The following is a 27,100-nucleotide window of genomic DNA, read 5'->3' as shown; positions in this document are numbered from 1 at the left end:
TCGCACAAAACAACACTTTATTCAGAGGAAGGTGGCTGATGGGAGGCGAGACCTGATGTGGGAATCCTGGATTCTAGTCCTGGCTCGGTCACCAACACCCTGCGTCCCTCCCCGAGCCTGGGGGAGTCTCCCCACCTTGGGAGCTGAGGCTGGTGTTTGGGCAGTGGGGGTCCCTGCCAGCATGGACGCTCAGCTGAAAATGATGCCAAGACGCTCAGAGCAAGAGCTGTGTACAGAGGACCTGCCCTGCCACAAACTCCAAGGGTCACCTCCGCACAGCTCCTGGTCGGGCAGAGCCTACCGGGCCCTGGCAGCACAGGGGGCTGGCGCCCAGGCTGGAGCAGTGGGCGAGGGCCAGGGAGCTCTCCTGGGCCTCAGCAGAAGCGGCCTTCGAAGTGTGGTCTACACCAAACACAGAGGCCCCTGGGAAGCCGCCTGGGGGCCATCCGAGGCTGGAAGGAAAACGGCGACCTTTGACCCAGCAGAGGGCAGAGGAGGGAAGGGAGCACCAAGCCAGAGCTGCACAGCAGGGCAGAGCAAACTGGCCGTCACCATGGCCTGGTCACACAGCAACCCCCTCCAGACTGCACCCCTCTCGGGCGGGGCGGCTCAGTGCCTCCGGCATCGCCTGGCCCTCCCAGCCGGGCCGCTGTCACCTGCCCAAAAGCCACCGTTTCTGAAAGCTGACCCGTGGACTCCTGACTACCTACAGGCCACCTACGTCCAAGCACAGCACCCAGCTACTTCTATCCGTAAACCTAACTAAGGCCACACCAAAGCACCGCAAGGGAAACCCTAAGGATCCAGTGACTGAAACACCTGCAGCGTTGGCAGTGAACGCACCCGGGCTGGCTCTGGGTGGCAGCTTCAGTTCATCTCTAAGCCAGTTGCTAAGGAAGCCCCCCGCCCACAGGCTGTCCGGAAGCAAGAATCCGGGTCTGTCCTGGAGGAAGTGCTGTATGAAACAGACCCCAAGCCCCACCCCAGGCCTCCAACCAGCACCTTACTGAGGGAGGCTCGCTCAGCTAGAGGACAGGAAAAGGTAAGCCTCCTAGAGGAGCTGGGAGCCGGCCAGCCTTGCCCAGAGGTCAGAGGTCAGAGGTCAGAGCTCCGGACAAACCGCCCCTCCCCCCAGCCCCCCACGCCAGCTCCGCTCCCACCAAGCCGAGAACTGGAGGCCGCTCTGCCCACGTCCACGGAGAGACCTAGCCGGGGCACTGAGGGAAGGCACACGGGATGCATGTCACCACCGGGGGGGCGGGGGGCCCTGGGTGCCCCACCTGAGGTCAAACCCTCTGCACAGCCACCAGCGGGGGCACCTCTCCTTTTTCAATGCTTTTAATGCTTTTCAGATGCTGAGAGGTTGTTGCGACAGTCAGAGGCTGTGCTGGTGGCGGGGAGAGGCCCCCCCGCCCACCCCCACTTCCCCCAGGAGACGCTGGTGGGGCCCGCACCCCCCCGCCCCCGCCCCGAGCCCCAGCTTGTGCAGCACAGAGTTCTCTTCAGTGTGGTCCTGCTGCTCCTCCCCCAGTCTCCCCCCACGCCAGGGGGAGCGGAGCCTCGGGTGTCTCCTAGGAGCTGACCACGTGCCCAGACCAGGTCTCGTGTTTGGTGCCCGGAGCCAGGTGGGTGATGACAACCTCCACGGCCTGCAGCTTCTCGTTCTTGGGTGGGATGCAGCACATCTTGTAGGTGACTTCGTCGCCTTCCACGGGGACGTACTCCCCCTCCACGCTGCGGGGGCCAGAGAGAGCGCACGGTCAGCACCCACGCCAGGGAAAGCCAGAGAGAGTGCACGGTCAGCACCCACGCCAGGGAAAGCCCCACAGGGCTCAGTTCCCCCTGCCCAGAGGACCACCAGGGAGCCGCCCCCGGCACCGGAGAGGCTGAGCTCAGGCGTCTGTGCGGTGTGGGGCAAGCACAGCCAGTCCGAGGCTGTGCAGGCGTGGACAGGCAGGGACAGCCAGTCCAAGGCTGCGCGGGCCAAGCACAGGAGTGTGGAGATGGCCCGGGGAACAGCCCCGAGCTCCGCGGCACACGGCCCGGGGCCCCGGAGGCCCAGAAACCGAGCCGGGTCTTGGCCCTGGGACTCCGCGGACAGCCAGTGAGCCTTCAAGGGCTCCCTCTGTGCTTTAAGCCCGTTTTGGGAGGGGCCCTCTCCCTGTCACCCCCACCCCTACCGAAGGCTCCCTTCCTTTCCAGGGACAAGAGCTGCATATGATGGCCCCCTTTGATGAGACCCTGGGAAAGTCCCCTCTGGATTCCACACACCACGGCCAGCCAGCACCTCCCAGGACGGTTTGTTTTGTGCGTAGAATCTTAATGCAGATAGCGTTTCCCTCTTTGATTTGTCCACCAGGAAGCTCAAGCTCACAGCGCACTTGTTTGCTGACATCCCCCACCCCATGCTTTCCCTATTGGCTTGTTTTCATACGGCATTGCGTACGTCTACGTTATTAGCCACACATCCTTCCTGGAAAGAGGCCGTGGGGAGATGCTCTTGGGCACCCAGGCACGTGCACACGTGTATCTGAGACACATCGCTTTAGTCTCTTCCTCGTGTCTGTACTGGCTGGGGGTCTGTATCCCTAGGGGCCGGAGGGTGGGCACACAGCTGGTGTGGCGTGGTGCTGGCTACCAGCTCTGCTGTGCACGGTGGGACTTGGCCTGCTGCTGTCTGCAATGAGACTGGGGATGCCGGCCAAGGCCCGGGGGTGGAGCACTTGGCCCGGGGGTGGAGCATAGGCCGCTGGGTCTAGCCCCATGGCTGAGGCCATGCGGGCCCCGCCCTGGGCTCCCCAGGGGCAGCCAGACACTCAGGAAGGAAGGGCGTCAGTAGCCAGAGGAGGAGAAAGGATCCAGCCCCAGACTTCCTTCCTGGAGCCGAGGGGCCGGGCAGCCCCCTACCCCACACACCTCACTAGGCTGCTTCCTGGACACAGGGCCGGAAGTGCCCCCAGCCCCAGCTCGCAGGGACGGCCCTCACACCACTCACACCCCTGCATCTGTGGCAGGACACACACACACGATGCACACACACGGGTGGGTGTTACTGGGTGGGGACCCAGCTCGGTTTCCGTGCCCGCGCCCCCGCGCCCACACTGCACATGTGCCCGAGCGCTCTTCAGTGCCAGCATCACGAGTCTGTGCACACGTGAACTGTCACCTGCAGCCTCGCCCACGCCCACGCTGCCCCCCCCCCCCGTTCAGCCACGCCCCGAGCTCACGCACTGACTCACTCGGAGATGTGCAGGAAGATGTCAGGGCCGCCGTCCGCCGGGGTAATGAAGCCGTGGCCCTTGGACCGGCAGAAGCATTTGCACACTCCTTTGTAGACGGGGCCCTGGGAAGCCCGCACCGTCCTGGCAGAGAGGCAGTGGTCAGGGCCACCCGGCTCCGGCTGGCTCTCCCCCCGCCCCCCAGGCCCAGGCTCCAGGGAAGAGGCTGCTGCACAAGCCTGCACAGCTCGCCCAGGACTCTGCGCGGGGCGGAGGGGGCCGGGCTGCAGGAGCCCGGGCATCCCCCGTCACCACGCGCCGGGCCTGGAGCCCCTGCGGCCGGCACGCTGCCCCGCCGCTGTGCCCACTGCGCAGCTGAGGAAGTGGGCTTTTCCGTGGGGCTGGAGCCCAGGGACTCCCCCGCCCAGGCCCCCCAATGAGGCGCCCCCCAGTCTCAGCCCCCACCCCAGCTCAGGAAGCCGCCCCCAGGCAGTCCGAGACTCACGCCGAGAACGTCCTTGTCCGGCGAGTGGGCAGCGGGCTCGGGACCACGTTGCCCCGCAGCGGGGACGGGGAGCGCTCGCGGGCCCCCCGAGGGGTGTCCAGCAGCCCTCCTGGAGCCTGGTGGGTGGGGGGCTGCGACGGCGGGGGAGGCTCAGATGACATGGCTAACCTGCAGAGAGCGGGCAGGGCGCTCAGGGGGCGGGCCCAGGCGCCCACCGCGGGGTGGGGGGTGGGGCGGCTGCCTCCAACACAGTTCGGCACAGAAATGTCAGGCTGCTCCTGGGATGAGGGTGGCGCACGTCCCGGCACCCCGGGGCTCCTGCGGACTAGCTGGGAGAGGGAGCCAGGCCCGGCGGCACACCGCCCAGCCACGCCCAGGCATCCCTGGCCTTTAGCAGTCAGCAGTCCGGCCCTGAGGGGCTGCACACACCAGCACCCAGGACAAAGGCCTGGGGACGCTGTGGTGGCTGTGGACCCGGGCACCCAGCAGCGCGATCAGATTCCCTCGCGGCCCCTGGCGTGCGTGAGGATGTGGGCTCAGAGCAGCAGGGGGCCCGGAGGGGGCACTGGCGGCTGGAGGCGCAGGTGCGCAAGGCCGAGAGGGAGGCGTGAATCCGGGAGGCAGAGGCTCCCGGGCATCCTCGCCCCGCTCTGGGCTCGCTTTCCACAGGGGCAGTGGGGACCAGGAACCCGAGGGAGGGGCCACTCAAGTCCACGCGGCCAGGCAGGGCACAGCAGCCCTGGCTGGGGGCACAAGGCTCCCTAGGGGCTTCCGATTTACGCTAGGAGCTGGCCTCAAAATCCAGGTTCCCAACACCCGTGGAAGCCCTGGGAACTCCAAGAACACTGAGCCCCCCGTGCCCCCCGCCCCGCCCCGCGCCCACAGCATGCAAGGGCCCAGGCCTGCTGCATCGCCGGGCCACGCCCCCCGGGGGGACTCAGTTCTGTCCCTGGCGCGAGTGCTGTGGCTACCTCCTGACCCTTGTCTCAGCTGCAGCCCCGGCCAGGGAGGACCACGCGTTCAGGGAGCCCCCGCCTCCTAAAGCCCCGGCTGTTCAGCTGGGGGCCAGGGCACCAGCGTGACGTACTGGCACAGGTCATAGAGTGCTAGAATGTTCCAAGGCCCGGGGTTCTGGGAAGGGAGCTGCCCCAGGGGGAGGCCGCACGGGACAGCAGGTGGGACCTGGTGACTCTAGCGTGCGGCAGGAAGGCCTCCCCCCTCCCTCTTTTCTTCTGGAGTCAGGCACATCTGCCATCAAAGCCCACCACTTGCAGGCTGTGTGATCTTGGGCAAGTTACTTAACCTCTCTGGGCCTCTGTTCCCACATCTGGAAAATGGGAACTGTAATAGCCCTGACTGCATACCGTTGTTGTGAAGTTGAAATAAAGGAACACGCTAAGCACAGGGCACCCCACTGGCCCGCACAGGTGAGCAGCAATTGTCAGCTATGACTGTTGTCCTTATCATCATACAGTCACTCGACAAACATGTGCCCAGTACCTGGCCCCGGTCCTGGCAGTGGAGACATAGAACTGGGAGCCAAATAATAAACAGGCAAACAAATATATTGAAAAGCTGTTTGGCCTAGGGATTAAGACAGTGCTTGGGATCCTGCAGCCCATATCACAGTGCAGCAGGACTCCCACGTGGGAGACTCCGACCGAGTGCCCGCTCCCGGCTTCATCCTGGCCCAGCCCTGGCTGTACGTGTGCATTCGGGAGCTTTGGCTCTCTCTCTCTCTCTGCCTTTCAAATAAGCAACATGAATGTGTCACAGGTTTTACAAGAACGAGAAGGGGATAAACGTATGGGGCTGAGGCGCGGGGTGCCTGGCACGTGGTGGGGCCGCCGCTCTCGACGCCTGCATCCCACGTCAGAGAGCCTGGGTTCAGGTCCTGACTCCGCTTCCAACCCAGCTTCCTGCTCACGCACCGGGAGGCAGCAGGTGATGGCCCAGGGAACCGGGCCCCTGCACCCACGTGGGAGACCCGGACGGGGTTCCTGGCTCCTGGGTTGGCCTGGCCCAGCCCTGGCTGCTGTAGGCATCTGGGGAGTGACCCCACAGATGGGAGATCCATCACTGTCTCTCTCTCCCCCCACCTCTCCCTGCACGTGCAGGCTGGGCCTTGCACAATGAGCATGGAGGGGGGTGCTGTGTGCTATGGGATGTGGCACAGCACCCTGGGCCACAACACCCGCCCTAAGGCTGGATCTTAAGTAGCATTGGTGCCCAAGGCCCAGCGGTGCTCACGGGGCACAGGCCAGCAGCAGATGGCCACATTCTCGCTCGCCAAGCGGGGAGCCGGGGAGCCCGGGAGCCAGCGAGCACAGGGCCTGGGGGGAGGGGCACGCTGCCGGGGGACCCAGAAGCCTTCACCACCACCCAGCCAGCCTCTCGGGGCCCTGGTGCGAAGAACAGCAGCTGGGCGAGCAGAGCAGGCCTGGCCAGGAGCCAGCCCACCCCCCAGCAGGCCCGGCGGGGGCGGGGGTGGGGGATGAAAGGCCTCAGTGTGGGTCAGAGTCCAGCTGCACAGAAAACAGCTGGGGGGGGGGTGGAGTGGCTAGTCTCCCAGAAGCCAGCTCTGGGGCGCACTTGGATGGGGCCTGTGGTGGCCCCAGCCCCACCCACCAGCACGGAACAGCCATGCATGGCCTTGGGGTGTCCCGGTGGAGAGGGCAGGGGCAGGGCCTGCCCTTAAACTCCCCATGCTGGAGGAGGGGTGGGTTGAAACTGAAGCCTGCAGCTGCCGTCCTACCTCCTGGCCTACAACAAACCCGGATGAGCCACGCCCCAGGCCGCCACAACTGTGTGCTTGTGCACCGGGGACCCACGGGGACCCCAGAGCCGGCTTCTGGGTGACTGGCCACCCCCACCAGCCTGTGTCCACACACACAGCTGTGCCTCTGGACCTGCACGCACGGGTCCACCTGCACCTGCCTGCTCCACTCCAGCAGCCAGGGCCTGGCAGGTGCACCTGTGCCCCGCCCCCTCAGGTTACAGCCCTGCCCGGCCAGCTCTGAACCAGGGCTGCTGAAATTCCTGCCCTCCAGGGGCTTCTGTGGGGAGGGGTTCAGCCAGCCACAAAACAGCAGTGCCCTGGGGCAGGCCACGGTCCCCTCCTTTCAGTCCCATTTCTCGGAGAGGAAAACTGAGACACAGGGTCAGACAGTGGCAAGGCTGCCGAGAAAAAACAAGTGGGGGAGAAGGGCTGGAGGAGCGGGTTAAAGCAGAAGCTGCCCCCCCGTTCGGACGAGCGCTGGCAAGGCCACACCCACCCTGACGTGCCCAGGGAGGGGTGTGTCAGCAGGGCCTCTACCCTGAGAGCTGAGGGGAGAAGGGGCCCAGGGCCCAAAATAGCCTGGAATTTTCCATAGGCCCTGCAGCACGGCCCCTCCTGGGTCTCCTCCCATACCCACCCATGCAGAGGCCCCGGGAACCACCAGCCCCCCTCGGCCCTACCCCCTGAAGGCTTCTGAGCCGGGAAGCCCCGGGCTCACTCCAGGAAAGGGAGCCTTGGCAGGGCTATCAGCCACTCACACCTTAGCGAGAGAGACTTCATTCAACAGGTTCCGTCCTTGGGAGCGCCAGAGCTCTGCTTGATCTAATCAGATAAAGCCTAAGCCTGCACCTGCCTGGAAAAGGCCGACGCCCTGAGCGTCCACGGGCTTCCGGCTGGAGCTGACCAGACTGGCCATCACCTAGGGGCTCTCTCAGCCCCAGGGCCAGGAGAGGCTGCCAGGGAATGCGTGTGGAATGAAGTGGGGGTGGGGGGAGGGGTGGTTCCACCGCCCAGCAGTTTGTGTGGAGTTCTGTGGGATTACCGACACAAGCTAGATGGATCTTTGCATCAACCCAGCAGGGGCAGGTGCACGTATCAAGCCCATTTCACAGATGCGGAAGCCAAGGCACAGAGTGCTGAAGCCAGGGCTTCTCACTTTGGTGCACTGAGCAATCTCTGGGGACCCGGTCCTGCATTTCTGGGCAGCCCCAGGGACGGCCCGGTGCAGCAGGGTGGCAGGGAAACTGGAAAGGGGCCCAGGCCTAGGGCCTCGGAGGCGGTAATGTCACCTCGGGCAGAGGGTTCCTCCTGCGCACGGTGAGGCAGAGCCCCAGACTCCCCCCAGCCCAGCCCGGCTGAGCCCCAGCCAGGCAGAGCAAGCGGGCCCGGCGCGGGCAGGGGAGGCCCTGGGAGCCACAGAGGTGGAGACGACGCCAGAGGCTGCCAGGTGCCGGTGCCAGGCTGGGCCCCACTCCCCTCCATTGTTGTGCAGAGAACAGAATTCTGGAAAGTGAGGCGGCCAGGGGAGGAATGGGGAGGGGACGGCCTGGCTGGCTGGATCCCCCCGCCACCAGCCAATTGCACCACCACCAAGAAAAGTTCAAACAGCAGCGCAGTGGCCTGGCCACAGGGCTCAGCACACGGCCCCAGAGGGGGATCCCAGCTCCACGGCGCACTCCCCCCAGGCCAGGCGCTGCGGGGAGTAGCTCCAAGGACCAGTGCATCAGGAGCCCCGCCCAGGCCGTCCCTCCAACACCGCCCCCCCCCCCCAGCAGATGCAGTCACCCAGAGCCCACCCCTGCACCTGCCCCAGCTGTGCCCGCACAGCCCCGGGGAGGGGTGAGGGGAGAGGGGGAGGGCTGGGAACCGGACCCGGGCCCTGCATTATTCATGCTCCCGGCCTCCCTCCTGTTCTCACAGCTTCAGGCCTGACTGTGTGACCCCTGGCAGGCACCTCACTGTCCCCTCATCTGTCAGACGCTGTCCCCTAGACAAGCGCACGGCCGGCTCAGGCAACAATAGCCGTGGCGGGCACCGAGCAATCCGAAATAATCCCTGGCTCCCGCTCCTGTCCCGCTGATGGGACACAAACCCCAGGGCCCGACTCTGCCGCTCAGCAGAACAAAGAAAGACCCTCCCCTCCCTGAGCCTCCCACCCTCTACCCCTGCCCAGGGCCCAGCCCTCCTCCTCCTGACCCCGAACTCTGCGCTCCCAGCCCGGCCGCTCCGCCCCGGTTCCTGGCCAGCGCGGGGCACCGTCCCACGGTCACTCCCCGACCAGACACAGGGAGCGGCGACCCCGGAGCCCGCCTAAGGCGTGGCTTCCAGGGCGGGGAGGGGCCGCGGGCGCACAGCGGGGAGCAGAGCCCCGGGGGGAGTCCGGGACCCGGGGGCGAGGCGGGGGTCAGCTGGGCTGGGTCAGCCGGCGGACCAGAAGGGCTCGACGGGGCGCAGAGAGCCTCAGCAGGGCCAAAATGCAGGCGCGAGGCGCCCCGGTGAGCCCGCGCACGGCGGGCTCGGACGCCGGGAAAAGTTTCGTCCCCGGCCAGCAGGTGGGGAGCCCAGGCAGGCGCGCGCTCCCCAGCTCCCGCGCCCGGACGCCGCCCCGCCAGACACCGACCCGCGGCTGCGTTTCCGGCCCGCGGCCCAGGAGCGGCCAGCGCGGCCCGCGGAAGTGTCCCCCCTCCCGGGCGCGCGCCCCCGCGGCTACGCCTCCCCCGGGCCGGCCAATCGCGCGGCGCCAGGACGGCGCCCCCACCCCGCGCAGACCCGGCCCGGCCTGTCCAGGCAGGGGGCCGGCAGGAGCCCCCGCCCCCCACGCCGCCGCATCCACGCCCCCGCCCACGGGCCACGCAGAAAAGCCGAGGGCCCGACGTCGGCCCGCAGCGCCACGACCGCACGGAGGCCACACCCGCGCTGCCCCGGGGAAGCCCCCGGCCGCGAGCTGGAAGCCCCTGCACGAGGTGCGCACAAAGGGGGCGCAGAGCAGGCCGCCGGCCCCGCGGCTCCCGGGGCTCCAGGGCCGGGGGCGCCCCACCACGCCCCTGGGGGGTCCCGAGGGAAAGTTCGCCCCCTACCTGGCGACCGGCTCTGCTCCGCCGCCTGCTTTCCTCCGACTGCGGGCGCCGAGCGGCGGGCTGGGGCGTGGCCCGGGCTGGGGCGTGGCCCTGGGCGGGGCGCCGAGGCCCCGCCCCCGGGAGCTCCCGCCAATGGCACGGCGGGCCGGGGCCCGGGGCGCTGCGGGCGCCTCCCAGAGGGGACTTTTGTGTGGGTGCGGGGGCTGGGGGCCTGGGGGTGGCCCCGGCGCGTGAGCTCCCGGGACGAGTGGGCTGGGGTCTCAGTGCCCCATGCCGCTAGCCAACCGCCTCGGATCGGGTCCAGCCCCCACCTGCCGCGGCTCCGGGCTACCGGATAAGACCGGGGCGGCTCCGCGTTGGCAGAAAGTCGCAGATAAAGGCGTAAAGGAGAGACCGGAGGGCGCAGAACGAAGTAGCGAAGTTGCCCTCCCCCCCCCCAAAAAAAAAAAAAGAAAGAAACAAAAGAGGGAAGCTGTTGGTTTTTTTTTTTAAGCCCTTTCTCTCTGGAGGTGAAGTTTACTAGAGAGGAAACTGAGGCACGCAGGGAGCATTGACCCGCCCGTGGGCACAGCCACGTGATCCCTGCGCCCAGGGTGAGGGCGCCCATAGCCCCCTCTGGACAGCAGGGCCCAGGAGTGCGGGTGGGAGCCCCGTCACTGTGGCGCGGAGAAGGCCCGGCTACTGCAGGTCGGGACAGGCGCCCTCTTGGCTGCTCTCCGAATGTGCAAAGCAGCCTGGCTGGGCCCCACACCATCGAACCTAGAGACACTCCCAGGAGACACGTTCTGGACACAGGTGTCTGTAGCGGGACTGTGCCCCAGGTGCCCATCGAGCGACAGATGGGTGACGGAGTTTCTTGGGAGCAAAAGGGGTGGAGAGCGGTGCAAGTGAACTGGTAGACACAGAAGTGGGGCTGGAGCGCTCTAAATGCAGCGGCCGGCCAAGGAGGCGTGGGGTCTCCCGGGACAGGCCAAGGAGGCGCAGGGTCTTCCGGACACCGGCCAAGGAGGCGAGGGGTCTCCCGGGGACCGGCCAAGGAGGCGCGGGGTCTCCCGGGACCGGCCAAGGAGGCGAGGGGTCTCCCGGGACCGGCCAAGTAGGTGCACGGTCTCCCGGGACTGCAGGTGTGGGTGCAGGCGAGGGGTAGGAGGGTGAAGCCGGAGGGTACAGGGCTTCTTTCTGAGATAACGAACTTGCTCTGAGTTGATTGTGGCAAAGCTTGTGTCACCAGAGAGAAGTGGTGGGGTTCTTGGCGCAAGAAAGAAACCGTGCATGAGACAGCGAAGTAGCAAGGTTTTGGGGGGGGGGGGTGGAACAGGGCGTTCATCAGAACGGAAGGCACAGAGAGAGCGAGCTTATTTGGTTAAATGGAGAGAACCCCACCACCACACTACTGGCAGGCCAGGCGGGCGGCTGGGCGGGAGCAGAGAGCAGAGAGCTGAGTTTGCGTCTGTTTAGACTGCGGCTTGGAAGGGAAGAGGGGCCAGCTCGGCTTTACTACTCAGTATTGTCAGACTGGGGTGGGGTGGAGGGGGCCTCCCTGTGCCTGTCCTGGAGGTGGGCTCGAATGGTTTTCTTGCTCTGTGTTAGCAGGCCAGGTAGCCTGTTTGGTGCAGAGGAGAGAGCGTTCCCATGAGGAAGGGCTGGGACCACCTGGGACGTTAGCAGGGTCTGGCAGGACTCTGAAGCGGGGAAGCTAGGCTTCTGTGGACACCCATTTTCTCAGGCCCCTCTCACACACACGTAGGCTAATTTCTTTCTTTCTTTTTTTTTTTTTTTTTTTTTTTTTTTTGACAGAGTGGACAGTGAGAGAGAGAGAGACAGAGAAAGGTCTTCCTTTTGCCATTGGTTCACCCTCCAATGGCCGCCGTGGCCGGCGCACCGCGCTGATCCGATGGCAGGAGCCAGGTGCTTTTCCTGGTCTCCCATGGGGTGCAGGGCCCAAGCACCTGGGCCATCCTCCACTGCACTCCCGGGCCACAGCAGAGAGCTGGCCTGGAAGAGGGGCAACCAGGACAGAATCCGGCACCCCGACCGGGACTAGAACCCGGTGTGCCGGCGCCGCAAGGTGGAGGATTGTAGGCTAATTTCTGACTTCCTACCTAACCCTTGCACAACTCTGAATATGGTTTAGAAAGCTGGGGGGGGGGAGGGGAGGGGGCGTGTGCTTTCAGCAGGTGGCGTGCATGGCAGGTGAATTGTGCCTCAGAAACGGTACTGTGGAAGAAGATGGAGGGCCGTTTGGTACCCTGGTTGGAGTGTGGCTCGGGATGCGCCTGTCCCACATCGGAGCCCCTGGGTTGGCCAGGCGCCTAGCTCCGGACCGCCTGGTGGCAGTCCTGGCTCCTCGGCTTCCTGCTATGGGGGCAGGAGACCTGAATTGAGCCCCTGGCTCCCAGTGTCAGCCTGGCTCAGCCCTGGCTGTTTCCTGGCATTGGGGCCCTTATACAACCCCGGCTCATTCACCTCCCTGTAACCCTGGCTCTGAGTGTCTGCAGATCAATCTTTTTTTTTTTTTTTTTTTTTAAGAGATTTATTTACTTGAAAGCTAGAGTTACACAGTGAGAGAGAGCATGCGCACGAGAGAATTTCCACCACTGGCTCACTCCCCAGATGGCCACAATGGCTGGGGCTGGGCCAGGCCAAATCCAAGAGCCTGGAACTCCATCTAGGTCTTCCACGTGGTGGGAGGGGCCCAAGCACTTGGATAATTTTTGGCTGCTTTCCCTGACGCATTAGCAAGGAGGTGGATCGGAAGTAGAGCAGCCAGGACTTGAACCGGTGTCCACGTGGGGTGCTGGTGTTGCACGTAGTAGCTTTACCTGCTATGCCACAATGCTGGCCTCCAGGGGAGCAATCTTAAAAAAACAACAACAACAAAAAAAAACTTACTTTATTTTATTTGAAAGGCACAGAGTTAGAAAGAGAGAAAGAGAGAGAGGTCTCCCATCTGCTGGTTCACTCCCCAAATGGCTGCTATGGCTGGAGTTGAGCCAGACTGAAGCCAAGAGCCAGGAGCTTCTTCCGGGTCTCCCATGTGGGTACAGGGGCAAGCACTTGGGTCATCTTCCACTGCTTTCCCACGTGCATTAGCTGGGAGCTGGATCGGAAGTGGAACAGCTGGGACTTGAACCTGCGCCCATATGGGATGGTGGTGCTACACACGGTGGCTTAACCCGCTACACCACAGCGCCAGCCCTGAGGGGATCAGTCTTAAGAAACTGACCCCTAATACTTTGGGTTCCATCAAGACAGGGACAGCACCACCTGACGCCTCCTCCCACCATTGCTACCCCCGCCCCCATGCTGAGGCACTTCTGTTTTTGTTTTTTTTTTTTTTTTTGACAGGCAGAGTGGACAGTGAGAGAGAGAGACAGAGAGAAAGGTCTTCCTTTGCCGTTGGTTCACCCTCTAATGGCCACCATGGCTGGCGCACTGCGGCCGGTGCATCGTGCTGATCCAAAGGCAGGAGCCAGGTACTTCTCCTGGTCTCCCATGTGGGTGCAGGGCCCAAGGACCTGGGCCATCCTCCACTGCATTCCCGGGCCACAGCAGAGAGTTGGACTGGAAGAGGGGCAACTGGGACAGAATCCGGCGCCCCGACCGGGACTAGAACCCGGTGTGCCGGCGCCGCAAGGCGGAGGATTAGCCTAGTGAGCCATGGCGCCGGCCAGAAACACTTCTGTTTGTGTGTTTTCTAGTCCTGCCAGGGAATTCTCCAATAAGAATTTGTTCTTATTCCATTTTACAGGTGAAGAAATTGAGGCCCGGTGACCCACCGCAGGTAAGTGGTCCTTCCTGGTTACCCGGCCTTTCTGTGGGTCTGGGTACGTGCTTGTTGGCAGAATGGGCGTGTGAGGGGTACGGAGAGGACGATCGAAGGCGTCGGCACCCAGTGGGGTCTCTGCAAACGTTTGGCCCCGTGTTCTTCCACCCCCACCCCTCCAGGGCTCCTCTCGGCTCCTCACTCGTGGAAGCCCTGGGAATTGCACACACCGGGTCTGCAGTCCTGCACCAGGCCCTGTGTTGAGCACTGGGCAGCCATGGATAAAAAGTGCCCGCCCAGTCTCCACCCCCCAGGACCCGCAGCCTGGAAGGCGGGAGACCCAGCAGGAATGGCCAGGAAGTCCCTGTGCACAGTCCCTGCGCACTGCACTTTGTCCCTTGGGCATCACTGGCGCCCACTCCTCTCCTGTTCTCCTGCCTCCCCTGCAACTTGGGGGTACCAGTGCCCTCCAGGGGCATCGGGGGAATGTGAGAGGCCATCAGAGGTTGTCCCAAAGGCCCGGGGGTGCACCTGACCTGGAAAGGGGGGGAGGACCCCACCCCCATCGCTTCCAGCGCCTCGCCGTACACACTGGTCCCCGGGAGGCCCGAGTTCCCCCTAACCTGAAACCCCGAGACTTTCTGGCACTGTTTCGATTCTGAAGCTGGCATTCCGGAGAGTGGGGGTGTTCCCAGGTGGGCAGGTGCTGTTCGTGGGGGTTCCTCAGACCCCCTTGCTAGAAGCTGTGTTTTTGTGGCTGCTCTGTGTTCGCCCGCAGGCGCCTGTGAGCACAGGGCCCCATTCAGTGTCAAGGTGGGTGGCAGCATCACTTGATGGAATATGATCGTACTGTTTAGTAATTTTTAAATTTCTAACTGACATCATAATTGATGGGGTACAGTGTGGCATTTCTTTTTTTAAGATTCATTTTATTTGTTTGAAAGACAGAGTTGCAGGGAGAGAGGGTGAGACAGAGAGATCTTCTGTCCACTGTTTCATGCCCCAAATGGCTGCCACAGTCAGAGCTGGGTCAGACCAAAGCCAGGAGCCCAGAGCCTGCTCCGGGTCTCCCACGTGGGTGCAAGGACCCAAGCACTTGGGCCATCTTCCACTGCTTTCCTAGGCACATTAGCAGGGAGCTGGATGGAAAGTGGAGCAGGGGCTGGCACTGTGGTGCAGCAGGTTAAAACCCCAGCCTGCAGTGCTGGCATCCCATATGGGCACCAGTTGGAGTCCTGGCTGCTCCACTTCCAATCTGCTATGGCCTGGGAAAGCAGTGGAAGATGGCTCAAGTCCTTGGGCCCCTGCACCTGCATGGGAGACCCCAAAGAAGCTCCTGGCTCCTGGCTTCGGATCAGCGCAGCCATGGCCGTTGCAGCTATCTGGGGAGTGAACAGCAGATGGAAGACCTCTCTCTCTCTCTCTCTCTCTCTCTCCTCTCTCTCTCTCTCTCTCTCTCTCTCTCTCTCTCTCTCTCTCTCTCTCTGCCTCTCCTTCTCTCTCTGTGTAACTCTTTCAAATAAATAAATACATAAATCTTAAAAAAAAGTGGAGCATCCAGGACTCGAACTGATGCCCATATGGGATGCTGGCATCATAGCAGTGGTTTAATCTTCTGTGCCACAGCTCCTGCCCTTGGTGGCGTTTCAGTTTGTAGGTAGTGTATGTGGAAACAAGATCACGGCCAGCGATAGCTGTCGCCTCAGACATTACTGTATCTCTGTGTCAGGAACATTCGAAGTCCCGGTACTAGCTATTTAAAAAAAATTTTTTTATTTGAAAGGTAGAGTTAGAGAGAAAGAGACCTTCCATCCTCTGATTCACTTCTCAACAGCTGGGGCTTGGCCGGGCCCAAGCCAGGAGCCTGGCACTGTATCTTGGGTCTCCCTGGGTGAAGGGGGCCCACTATTTGGGCCGTCATCCGCTGCTTTCCCGGATTCATTCACAGGGAGTTGGAGCAGAAGTCAGGACTGGCACCCGGCCTCACATGGGACACCCGCGTCGCAGGTGGTGGCCCCGAGCTGTTTGGAAAGACACAGTTCACGAGGTCAGCCACAGTCACCCCTGGACCGTTAGGAGTTAGCCCTTCTAGCCAGGTGTGCCCTGTCTGTGCCTGGAAGCGTCCCCTTTCCAGCCTCTTCTCTTTCCTCTTTCGTGAATTTTCAGACTTGGCTCTTCAGAGCAGGTTAGGTCCCCAGCAAAGTTGAGCAAAAGGAACAGATTCCTGCAGACTGCTGCCCACTCCTGCACAGCCCCCCGCACCCCTGCACAGCCCCCACTCCCACCCAGTGCAGGGTCTGATCACCGATGATGGACCTACACTGCCAGCGCCACGACCACCCAAGTCCCTGGGTGCGCACCTGCTCTTGTCCATCTGTGGTTCCGCACGCATGCATAGAGAGAATGGCGTGCGCAGTAGTGTCACTGCCCCCCAAATCCTGCTCTGCTTGTGCACAGTGTAGCGTGTGTGACACAGGGAAATGCACATGGGTGTGCATCCGCCTGCACACACCCCGCAGTCCAGACAGGAGATGCCCATGGCCCCCCACTCGGGCGGGCGAGCACCAGTCTGCGGCTGGTCACCTGTGCTTCCTCTGCACTTTCTAAAGTTTCCTGAGGGTGGATCCGCTCAGTGCAGTCGGCACGCTTTCACTCTGCGTAATTACCATTTTGTTTTCCTTTTTTTCTTTATGAAAGGCAGACTTACACAGAGAGGTAGAGACAGAGGGAGGTTTTCCATCCAGTGGTTCACTCCCCAGATGACTGGGTCTAGGCCAGGCAGAAGCCAGAAGCTTCTTCTGGGTCTCCCGTGTGGGTGCAGGGGCCGAGGCTGGTGGGCCGTCTTCCACTGCTTCCCCAGACTCATCAGCAGGGGGCTGGATTGGAAGTGAGGGAGCTGGGACTCGAACCGGTGCCCATATGGGTTGCCGGCACTGCAGGCCAGGGCTTTAACCTGCTGCACCACAGCGCCAGCCCCCGCAGAGTTACCTTGTGACTCATCCACACTGTCCCCCACGTCTGTCACTTATTCCTTTTCACCACTGTGCAGCATTCCTCTGTAATACCCACAGTTTATTTCTGTTTCCTGTTTTAAAAATAGCTGCTAATGTTTTTTTAAAAAGATTTATTTATTTATTTGAGAGTTATAGAGAGGTGGGGGGGGGAGGTCTTCCATTGGCTGGTTCATTCCCTCATTGGCTGCAATGCCTGGAGCTTCTTCCGGGTCTCCCACACAGGTGCAGAGGCCCAAGGACTTGGGCCATTTTCCACTGCTTTCCCAGGCCATAGCAAAGAGCTGGATTGGAAGTGGAGCAGCCAGGACTCGAACTGGCGCCCATATGGGATGCCAGCACTGTAGGTGGCAGCTTTACCCACTATGCCTCAGCGCCGGCTCCATTGTTTTTATTTTTATTTACTTGAAAGGCAGAAGGAGAGAGGGAGAGACAGTAGGTCTTCCATCTGCTGGTTCATTCCCCAAATGCCTGCAGGAGCAGGCTGGGGCAGGGCAAAGCAGCAGTCAGGAATTCCATCCGGGTTTCCCACCTGGGTGGCAGGAACCCACCTGCTGTGGCTCCCAGGATGCTCAGTGGCAGGGAGCCGGGTCAGAGGGGAGGCAGACCTTAACCCAGGCACTCTGATACGGGTGTGGGCCTCCCACGGAGGGATCCCCCCCACCCCACAGCTCTGCCCCTCCATTTGCTTTTTTTTTTTTTTTTTTTTTTAAGATTTATTTATTTGAAAGTCAGAATTGTATGCACACACACACACACACACACGGAGAGGTCTTCCATCTGCTGGTTCACTCCCTGGATGGCCGCAATGGCCAGAGCTGCCCCGATCTGAAGCCAGGAGCCAGGAGCTTCTTCCCAGTCTCCCACGAGGGTGAAAGGGCCCAAGGACTTGGTCATCTTCTACTGCTCTCCCAGGCCATAGCAGAGAGCTGCATTGGAAGTGGAGTAGCCAGGACTTGAACCAGTGCCCATATGGGATGTGGGCACTGCAGGCGAAGGCTTTACCCACTATGCCACAGCGCCGCCACCCCCTCCCCCCTGGACATGTTGCTTGTTGCAAGTTATGGGCTTTGAAAAAACAAACAAAAAAAAAGCAGCTGTGATTATTTAGGTACAAGGCTCTGTGTGGACATGTTTCCCCTTGGGTTGGGGGGACGTCTGTCTCCATGGGTGTTGTCTGTGACCGCGCTGTCCGTCGTCAGCCTTCATTTTGCAGTTGGGGAATTTGCTGAACTTATAGTGTGTGTGAGGTTGTGGGTTTCTGTGAATTGCATCCTGGGATTGTCAGCAGCCCAGCGCACTGCTGATGGTATCTGGGGCAGCGGGCGCCCTGGGCTGATGTGGAGAGTTGGGCTCTGGGTCAGTGCAGGCGCCCAGCACCCAGTGGGTGCGTGGTTGGGACGGGGCTGTGCCAGCCCCGCGCTGCTTCCTGTGGTCAGATCTGAGCATCTTTCTTGTGTGGTTGCTGGGTTTTCGCCCTGTGGCTGAGGTCCGATGTTCTGGTGCCACTTGTGTCTTTGGGAGTGTCTCTGGGTGAGGGGCGGAGCCTAGCGCTCAGGCTCTGGGGACTGTGTCGCCGCCCGCCGTTGCCGGGTCACTTCTCCTCTTGGGCGTCAGGTTCATCACCAGGGCAGTGCCTCCGTCAGCAAGGTGGTCGTGTGCTAGTGTGCAGACCACGCCCGTGTGCACGCGGATGCCCCCACAGCTTGGCCCCCTCCACTCCAGGCAGCCTTGGGGATGACCGGGTCTCAGAGGGGCCCTCCACGGGCTCTTTGTCTCTTCCTCTCCCCAGTAAGCAGGGAGCCCCCACCCCTGGCACAGCCCCCACCAGCCCATTCAAGCCTCGTACAAACAGGGCGTGGGGGGACAGCAGATGGGAAATTCAACAAAGTTAGTATGGCCACTATGACCATGCAGGCCGCTGCTCCAGGGCTCCAGGGTCCCCAGCGCAAATGGGACCCTGTGCTGGACAGAGGAGGAAGAGGGGACCCTCTGGGGACTGGAACGGGGAGGGGGGTGACCTCTGTGACCCCACCCCCCTGCAGTGGTGACAGTGACAGTACTTTCCTCCAGCCGCCGGTCCTCTTGTTACCTCACTGTCTGAGCCAGGGGGCTTCTGGGAAGAGGAAGAGCAGGAGAGGGCGCAAAGCCCTGCCCCGGCCCCTGCCCGGCCCCTGCCCAGCCCCAGCCGCAGGCTTCTTCTTGCACACAAAGCAAGCGCAGCCCAGGGAGGGTGAGTGCGGTGCGGAGTCCTCTACCAGGATGTGCACCGGCCCCGGACCCCAGCCAGTTGGCTCCCGGGTGGCCCCAGGGACTCGCCACAGCTGTTGTCTGCCTCGCTCACTGGCAGCGAAGGGTCCAGGTGCCCGGCTCACGCCAGGTGCTTCACGTGGCTCCCTTTCGCTCATCATTGTATTTTATTTATTTAAAGGCAGAGGTACAGAGAGAGCGCTTCCACCTGCTGGTTTCACTCCCCAAATGGCTGCAATGGCCAGGGTGGTCCAGGCTGGAGCCTGGAGCCTGGAACTCCATCCGGGTCTCCCACGTGGGTGCAGGGGCCCAAGCACTTGGGCCATTTTCTGCTGCTTTCCCAGGCACGTTAGCAGGGAGCTGGAAGTGGAGCAGCTGGGACTCAAATCCGCACCTCTATGGGATTCCGACATGGCAGGCAGCGGCTCACCCAGCCGTGCCCCAGCACCGGCCCCATTCAGAGCCTTTACTGAGTGCCCACTGCGTGCCAGGCAGCGGGGAGACAGCTGTGAGGTCCCTGCCCGCGCCCTGGTGTTTCAGGGTCTGCAGACAATGAGGAAGTAAACTACCAGGCGCTGTGACAGCCACAGCAGCCTCCGTGAGACAGAACCAAGAAAAGCAAGCTCGGCTGTGTCTCGGGAAAAGCCCCCAGGCACAGGCTCGGGACGTGCAAAGGCCCAGGGGTAGAGCGGAACAGAGTGGGCGCCGGTGAGAGTCCAGGCGAGCTAGGGCTGCCTCGCTGGGTCTGCGGTGCGCTCAGCAGACGCCGTCCTTAGATTCGTTGTGCAGACAGGAAAGGAGGCCCCGAGACGTGAAGGCCCCCGCGGGGCCACACAGCTGCCTCCTAGCCCACAGCTTCAACCACTTTCTTCCTTCTTCACACCAACCCTTATTTCTGTTTAAAAAAAAAAAAAAACGGAACAAAAACCCCAGTCCCGCAGGAACCCTGAGCTTGACAGCTGAGCTTCAGAATGAGGCCATGGGTCCCGGGCGCCAGGGCTGGGGTGTGATCGGATCGTTCTAGCTGTGCTGGGTGACCTGGGGCCGGCCTCACGCCCTCTCGCAGCCTCCTCACTCCTTCCAGGGCGACCCGGTGGGAAAGGGGTCCTCAGCCCCAGGCCCTACCCAGAGCAGGGAGGCAGCCAGGCTCACGCCGGTCTGATGCTGCCCCCTGGTGGTAGGAGCCGCAGAGCGGCATCCCTTGCCTTCCTTAGGGACTTCAGCTATGGGGCCCGGACCCTCAGAACAGCTAGCCAAGGATGCAGTCCCCAGCCCCACCCTGAGCCTTGTGAGCCCGCGTCTGCATGGGGCGTGATGGCCAGGGCATTTCAGGCCCAAAGGGGTGGGCTGTGAAGAGTGGCACGCGTGGCTTGTTCACTGGTCCGTTCAGCGCCCGCTCTGTCTGCCGAGCGCCTCCCAGCCCTGGGCCTGCCACCCACACTTCCAGCAATGTCTCCCTGCCCAGTCCCATGGAAGGGGAACTCAGGCTGGCTGAGGGGTGCCCCTGATCCAATCAACGCTAACACCTGTGGCTTCTGGAGCCTACTCCTGGGGGTGGGTGGGGGATCTTGGGAAAGTGACTGTGCCTCCAGTGTGGTTTTGGTTAATTTTTTTTTTTTTTTTTTGAAGATTTACTTATTTGAAAGTCAGTTACACAGAGAGAGGAGAGGGAGGGAGGGAGGGAGGGGTCTCCCATCCAATGGTTCACTCCCCAGATGGCCGCAATGGCTGGAGCTGCACTGATCTGAAACCAGGAGCCTCTTCTGGGTCTCCCACGTGGGTGCAGGGGCCCAAGGACTTGGTCCATCTTCTGCTGCTTTCCCAGGCCACAGCAGAGAGTTGGATCGGAAGTGGAGCAGCCGGGTCTCCAACCGGTGCCCATATGGGATGCTGGCGCTTCAGGCCAGGGCATTAACCCACTGCGCTGGCCCATTTTATTCTTTTATGTAAAGATTTATTTAGGGGCCAGCATCACTGTGTAGCGGGTTCAGCTGCCGCCTGCCATGCCAGCATCCCGTGTGCCAGTTTGAGTCCCTGCTGCTCCCTGCGGTGCCTGGGAAAGCAGCAGAGGGCGGCCCAAGTGCGAGACCCGCGTGGGAGACCCAGAAGCAGCTCCTGGCCCAGCTCCAGCATTGCAGCCATTTGGGGAGTGAACTGCGGATGAAAGCTCTCTCTCCTCTGTGTGGCTCTGCCTTTATTTATTTGAAAGGCAGAACAACAGAGAAGAGAGATTGATCAAGGTGCCATCCACTGGTTCACTCCCCAAATGGCTGCCGTGGCGGGGGCTGGGCCGGGCCAAGGCCAGGCGCCTCTTCCGGGTCTCTGACGTGGGTGCCGGGACCCAAGCCCGGGCCCATCTTCCCTTGCTTTCCCGAGCAACAAGCACTGTGGTAAGGGATGCCCACACTGCCAAGGCCCGCCCCTCCGTCCTGGCCCCGTGCAGCGTGGTTGAAGGCTGGGGGTGGATCCGCACTCGGCTTGACAAGCGTCCTGCTGCACCCTGCCTGGTATCCCATCAGTCTTTCTAGTCGATGTCAGTACCTGTTACTCTACAGCTTAGTTCTCTATTTTATTTTTTTATTATTTATTTGATAGAGTTAGACAGAGAGACAGAGAGAAAGGTCTTCCTTTTCCGTTGGTTCACCCTCCAGTGGCTGCTGTGGCCGGCACACCATGCTGATCCAATGGTGGACATTGGAGGGTGAACCAACGCCAGGAGCTAGGTGCTTCCTCCTGGTCTCCCATGCGGGTGCAGGGCCCAAGCACCTGGGCCATCCTCCACTGCACTCCCGGGCCACAGCAGAGAGCTGGACTGGAAGAAGAGCAACTGGGACTAGAACCTGGCACCCCAACAGGGACTAGAACCTGGGGTACCTGTGCCGCAGGCGGAGGATTAGCCTAGTGAGCTACAGCGCCAGCCCCTAGCTTATTTCTCAATATTTAAGAGGGTTTAGTATTTATGAGGGTATTTCAAAATGTTTGTGGAAAAGTGGAGTTAAAGTCAAGTTAATTTTGTTGCAAGAGCAGACAGTTAGCCCAGCAGTCGGGACACCGTCCCATATTGAAAGAACCAAGTTCAAGTCCCAGCTCAGCTTTGTGTCAACTTCCTGCTGCGGCAGACCCTGGGGGGCAGCGGGAGATGGCTTAAGCAGTTGTGTTCTGGCCATCCGCGTGGGAGACCGGGATTGAACTCTGGTCTTTGACCGGCCCCCGGTGTGGACTGGTTCACTCCCACATTCTGGACAATGCCAGGGGGAAGCCAGGAGCTGGGCCCTCCGTGGGTGCTGGCCGTCGCTGGCTGCCAGGGCGCGCAGGACACTAGAGGCTGTAGGCGACCCCAGCCTTCAGACAGACAGCTCAACCACAGGGAATCAGAAGGTGTTTATTTGGGTGCATAGAGCTATCTTCAGAGACTTCATGGAAACGAGTATTACTAAAAAAAATTGCATAGACTCTGCGACGTTTTGCACCAAAATAAGCTTCTCTCTCTCTTATCTCCATGACCCACAAACTCCCGCCTGTGGCTGGCTCGGTGTCCTCTGGGAAGGCGCAGGACCCAGGGGGCTCGCTGGCGGCTGCCTCTCCAGCATTTTCCGTGGACTTCATTAGCAAAAATAACCATGTGGCTTCCAAGGGGGACCTCCAGTGCCGGAGCCTGTAACCGCCTTTCGCTTGCAAAACCTCCTCCCCCCTGCTCACACAGGAAGTCGTGACAGCACACCCCCACACCCCTAAGTGCGTAACTTCTGTCCCTAGCGGGGCTGGCTGAACTCCCTTCCCCGAGCAGAGAACTGGGCAGGGGGCTCAGCCGGTCCCACAGTCTGAGGGCGGGAACACTCCGTCCAGCAGAGGGGGCTGGGTGCACAGGCTGCCGGCAGACTGGGGCTGCTGTGGGTTGGGGGTCCAGGTCTCCCCACTGTCATCTGCTGTCAGTGTAGTGGGTACAACTCCTCCCCAGGTTTCATTACCCAGTGTTACAGGGCACCGTCCGCGGGGGAGGGCTGTCGGGGTACGGGGAGGAGCCTGCGTGTCCACCACCGTGCCCCGCTCCTCCTCCCCACAGGCGCTCTGGCTCGTCTCTATCCTGACAATTTTGTCTAGAAGTAGCAGCGCTGGGCACAAGGGTCCCCCGTCGGGAACTCCGTGAGCTGTCCCAAGACCCCCCCTTCTCGGGGGTGTGAGAAGCCTGTCCCCCCAGCCTTGCCTCTGTTCCTACTTGGGTGCCAGGCAGCATGGTCCTGGGGCGGTCCCCTGCGTCCTGTGGCACCAGGAGGAGCCGTCTGGTGTCTGGGAGAGCATGGGCTCGGGGCCCCGCAGCTGGGTCACAGACCCCTGCTGTCCCTGTTCCCCACAGGTCGTCCTCCTTCTCTACGCTGGGCTTTGGTGCCCGCGTCGGGTACCTGGTGGTTACACGCGCCTGTCGGGCAGCAGCGCTGGTACCCGTGTGTGTGCCAACCTCGGCACTGCCCAGCCCCGTGGCTGGGGCTTCCCCCATCAGGTCAACCCCTCCGTCTGCCCCAGAGGTTGTTTGAGTGGAGGCAGAGGACAAGGCCACTCTGACCTGTCACATCACAATGACTGCCCGGCCCTGCCCTGCCCGGCCCTGCCCAGCCCAGCCCAGCTGGGGCACCCCGGGGGAGCCTGCACTCTGCCTGCCTGCCTGCCCCTGCTGTCACCATGGGGATGCATCGAGACAAGCGTTCTGAACCCCACGCTGCCCGGGCCCCGCCGCTGAGACAGAAGTCGTTCCCAGCACTGAGAGGCACTGTTCCCCAGAGTGAGGGCTCGCGCTGGGGCCCAGGTCCAGCGCCATCTGTGCCCGCGACCCCAGAGGGACACTAGCCACGGGCCTGCCCTGTCCCTTAGCTGACCTTGTTTCTTTACCCAGAGAAGCAGCCGCTGGCGGCCTTGGCAGCAGTTGACTGTTGCTTGTTGAGCACCCCTGCCCTACGAGGAGGGGCTCGGTGGGGACAGCCCAGAGCCCCCCACTCCTTCCCTGGGAAGGCAGGGGGTTCCCATCACCCACCTGCAATTCAGCTTGTGGGGCTCTTGTCTCGTTCTGGGCCTCAGTCTGCCATCTGGGGTCCCAGAATTCCTGGTCTCGATGCCTTGAGCCTGCTTCCAGGGCATGTGTGTGGGAAGTCCAGGGGAGGGCTCTTGGGAGGCAACAAGGGGCCGGGTGTCCCTGTGTGGCAGAGCCTCACAGCCCTCCCGCCACGTGGGGGCCGGGCTGCCCCTCACTTGGAGCCGTCCTGAGCCGAGGCTGGGACACAGTGGGGAGCGGCCTGGGCTCTGAACTCAGGCTTGTCCCCTACCCTCTCAGCCTGGTCTCCACACCTGTTCTGCCAAGAAGCTGTGATGGGTGCCAGGCGTGCACCCCATCCCCAGCTCCCAACACTGCCTCCAGGAAGCCCTCACAACTCCACCCTCACCTCCTCCCTCTGCAGCCAGGGGCAACCTGATTCATCTCCCTACCTGAGGGGGGGGGGGGGGGCTTTGTTCTGTAAAACAGGGGCCTCCCACAGGCCGGCCTGGCAGAGGGGGCACCCTCTGAGGGTGTGGTCCTTCCTCTCCCAAGAGCCTGGCTATCCTAAGGAGCCTCCACCTCCCTACTCTCCTCCCCTGAGGATGCCAGGGCCGTCCCCCACGTACTACCAAGAGACCCAAGCTGCACACCCAGGTGAGTGCCCCGCCTGGGGCGGGTGTGTAGGGGTGTGTGTGTGTGTGTGTGTCCACAGCAGTGCTCAGGAGATGTCTGCCGTTCTCATCCCAGAGGAAGGGAGGCAGAGCCCTCGGGGCGGGGCCGGGGTGGGATTTTAGAGCAACTGCCCAAGAATTCTCCGGCCTCTCTGCTGTCTGCTGTGTGAGGGCTGCCTTGGGAGGGCTGGGCAGAGCACGCATACCACACCCCTGCGCTGCGGAGCCTGCGCTCTCCCCAGCCCCCAGAGGAAGCACCCGAACGCTGAGCCCTGGGTGTGTGGCACGCAGCCGTGGCCGAGCCTGCTCTGGTCCCGTTGCGCAGGTACTAGAGCGCCACGCTTAGGAAGAGAAGGGAACAGCGTCGGGACAGCGTGTTCTTTTGTCTTTCTTGAGCTGCTTTACCCAGAAGCCAGGGCTTGGCGTTCACAGGTCCAGCAGAGCAGAAAAAGGCAGGGTCGGGGGTCCTGGGGACTCGGGGCGGCCGTGTGTGCAGGGACCACACTGAGACCCAGAGATGCTCTCTGCTTCCCCAGTCCCCTTGTCTCCCTCCACTGTGCTGAGGGGGCACCGACCAGAGGACCCGGGGTAGGGGAAGGGCCTGACGTGCCCCTCCCGTGCCCAGCACCCTACAGCACCATGCCGAGGGTAACGACGTCCATGCCGATGCAGACCCTGTGTCCCTACTGTGGGAACTACGTCATCACCGAGACCTCCATGGTCCCCGGCCTCCTCGCCTGGCTGCTGTGCGCTGGCCTCTTTGTGTCCGGGTGAGTGGCCCCTGAGTGTGGCTGGGCGGGTCCCTGCAGGGTGCAGGGCCAAGGACAGAGGGAAAGCCCAGGGTAGACCCGTGGGTGGGTGGGCTGCGCTCAACCGGCCACGGGCTCAGGATGGCACCTGGGGCTGCCGTCACCGCTGCGTGGGAGCACAGCAGGGCAGCCCCCTTGTTGGGGTGGCCCCAGCTCACAGGCCGCTGCCCCCGGGGCTGCAGGTGCTTCCTGGGCTGCTGCTTCCTCCCCTTCTGCGTGAGGAGCTTCATGGACGTGAGGCACACGTGTCCCGTGTGCAAGCAGGAGCTGTTCCGGCACCACCGCCTGTGACCGTCCAGAATAAACGAGGTCGCCGCCACACAGGGAGGGCTGACTGCCTGCTCGGCCTCCGGGGAGGGAGACCTCAGTGCCCCTGCTCAGCCCACCCCCAGCGCCTCCTGGCCGACCCTGACCGCCACGGCTCCCACTGCTGCCTCCGTGCCTGGGTTCTCTGTGGCGCTCGCCCTGGCCTGCCCTGTGCAGCCTCCTCTCCTCCCACCACTCCTGGGGTCACCCAAGGCGCACCTGCCCCCTGCCCCAGCGCCCTCACTTGGATGCCCCGGGGGCCCTGCTATTCCCCACAGCTGGAAACGACTCCCTCTCCACTCCTCCGAGGGGCAGAGGATGGGATCCCCCCAGCTTGCCCCGGGACCTCCCTCTGCCAGTGGTTGGCAGAACTGGCCTCAGTGAAGTGGGCAAGAACCAGCTGGCTCAGCCCATTAGCCGAGCACCTGCCTCGACGTCACCACCCTCAGACCAAGTCCCTGGGACCCCTGGGGAGCTGCCCCTGCCCCCAGCACTGAGAGGTCTGCTCGCTCACTTACCAGCACAGTCTTTGCTGCCTGCAGGGATGCCCCGAGGGGCCGTCAGCCTCCTCACGCCATCTCCGCTCTGTGACCCCCGTCAGGTGGGTGAGCTCTCAGCTTGTCCTGGCACCCATCAGGGCTGGTGGGCAGCTGAGAGCGGGCGGTTGGCTCCGGGGTCAGTCGCTGGATGAGGAGCCAAGCAGCTCATCCTCACAGTGCTCCTAGGGTTGGAGAGGCCCAGAGGGACCTGCAGATCGGACCCTTTCTGGGGGAAGGGGGAGTGGGAGGTGGAGCTAAACCTCACGGCACAGCCAGACAATTTTACAGTTCTGCCAACATGACTAATACCGTCCTACGCATCAGCTTCCCAACTGAGTCTCCCAGAGGCTGGGGAAGATGCAGTGGCCCCGAGTGCCGGGCCTCACTGCGATGCTCACACCCGCCCCGGCACCCCAGGACGGCGGCACCAGCCCTGCCCGCGGCAGCATTAGCCAAGCTGATGCTGGTCCCAAGGCGGTACCTGGACAGGAACTCGGTTGTCCACCCAGAACCGCTCCATCAGTGAGAACAGGTGCGTGCGGAGGACGGCACTTTGAGGGCAGCAGGTCTCCGGCCCTGCAGGCGTTCCTGGAAGCCTGGTTCTCAGGCAGAAGCCAACTTGCCTGCATCCCGTCATGCCAGCCAGGGACGGCCGAGCTCTGGGAAGATGGTGCTGGGTGCGAGGCTGCTCCCCTTCTCCTACCGCTGAGAACCAGGGAGCTGCTTGTGAGCCAAGTCTGCTGCAGGATGGGGAGGCGGCTTCCAGCTCGAGAGCCAACTCGCCGGCCTTTGAGGACTGGAGCTTCAGTGGCCAGGGGCAGCCCCGAGGTCCTGTCCAGCTGCAGCCAGCAACCTTCCTTGTCCCCACACCCCCACCCAGGCGCTGCATTGCCGGTGCTGACGTCACAGGGCGGCCGCAAGGTTTACCAACGAGGCCATGCCCTAGCCCCAAACCACCACCTGCACCACCCAGGGCTGAGGCCTCAGCCTCCGTGCCCAGGCAGCCGTGGGATGTCACCAACAGAGCCCCAGGTTCCCAGGGAGGCTGTGCTCTGCCCTCAGCAGGTGCACCTGGCAGTCAGGTAAGGGATCGGGGCTGCGCCCATGCGTCACATTGCCAGGTCTGGGCTCTGCGTGACACAG

At 62.6% G+C, this 27,100-nt stretch overlaps 2 protein-coding genes across 5 annotated transcripts; one reads left to right on the top strand and one right to left on the bottom strand.

Moving 5' to 3' along the window:
* Nucleotides 1–9,678, bottom strand: CARHSP1 (calcium regulated heat stable protein 1). 2 transcript variants are annotated; one of them, XM_051847402.2, is made up of 4 exons: nt 9,580–9,678; nt 3,724–3,891; nt 3,240–3,362; nt 1–1,734 (listed from the first exon to the last, which is right to left on the bottom strand). In XM_051847402.2, exons 2-4 carry the CDS (start codon nt 3,882–3,884, stop codon nt 1,572–1,574), a joined length of 447 nt encoding a protein of 148 aa, XP_051703362.1. In that variant the 5' UTR covers nt 3,885–3,891; nt 9,580–9,678; the 3' UTR covers nt 1–1,571. The 2 variants fall into 2 exon arrangements, with proteins under 2 accessions (XP_051703362.1, XP_051703361.1); XM_051847401.2 differs by lacking the exon at nt 9,580–9,678 and adding an exon at nt 4,695–4,818.
* Nucleotides 9,341–25,435, top strand: LITAFD (LITAF domain containing). 3 transcript variants are annotated; one of them, XM_051847398.2, is made up of 5 exons: nt 9,341–9,465; nt 13,331–13,363; nt 24,185–24,286; nt 24,929–25,073; nt 25,295–25,435. In XM_051847398.2, exons 3-5 carry the CDS (start codon nt 24,235–24,237, stop codon nt 25,401–25,403), a joined length of 306 nt encoding a protein of 101 aa, XP_051703358.1. In that variant the 5' UTR covers nt 9,341–9,465; nt 13,331–13,363; nt 24,185–24,234; the 3' UTR covers nt 25,404–25,435. The 3 variants fall into 3 exon arrangements, with proteins under 3 accessions (XP_051703358.1, XP_051703357.2, XP_069920795.1); XM_051847397.2 differs by lacking the exons at nt 9,341–9,465; nt 13,331–13,363 and adding an exon at nt 22,048–23,383; XM_070064694.1 differs by lacking the exons at nt 9,341–9,465; nt 13,331–13,363 and having other exon boundaries at nt 24,840–25,073.
* Nucleotides 25,436–27,100: the final 1,665 nt, after the last annotated feature.

Source organism: Oryctolagus cuniculus, chromosome 19 (assembly GCF_964237555.1).
Source record: "Oryctolagus cuniculus chromosome 19, mOryCun1.1, whole genome shotgun sequence".
Taxonomy (NCBI): Eukaryota; Metazoa; Chordata; class Mammalia; order Lagomorpha; family Leporidae; genus Oryctolagus; species Oryctolagus cuniculus.
The sequence above is the reverse complement of the archived record's forward strand: the minus strand, read 5'-3'. Positions and strand labels throughout refer to the sequence as shown.

What these genes read in the sequence shown, in the direction of transcription:
- CARHSP1 (XM_051847402.2), bottom strand. Translation starts at nt 3,884, where the DNA reads ATGTCATCTGAGCCTCCCCCGCCGTCGCAGCCCCCCACCCACCAGGCT. An exon ending in CGGACAAGGACGTTCTCGGC is followed by an intron (nt 3,363 to 3,723) that starts GTGAGTCTCGGA and finishes CCTCTCTGCCAG; the next exon opens with GACGGTGCGGGCTTCCCAGG. An exon ending in ATCTTCCTGCACATCTCCGA is followed by an intron (nt 1,735 to 3,239) that starts GTGAGTCAGTGC and finishes TGGCCCCCGCAG; the next exon opens with CGTGGAGGGGGAGTACGTCC.
- LITAFD (XM_051847397.2), top strand. Translation starts at nt 23,284, where the DNA reads ATGGGGATGCATCGAGACAAGCGTTCTGAACCCCACGCTGCCCGGGCC. An exon ending in GACCCAAGCTGCACACCCAG is followed by an intron (nt 24,287 to 24,928) that starts GTGAGTGCCCCG and finishes TCCCGTGCCCAG; the next exon opens with CACCCTACAGCACCATGCCG. An exon ending in GCTGGCCTCTTTGTGTCCGG is followed by an intron (nt 25,074 to 25,294) that starts GTGAGTGGCCCC and finishes CCGGGGCTGCAG; the next exon opens with GTGCTTCCTGGGCTGCTGCT.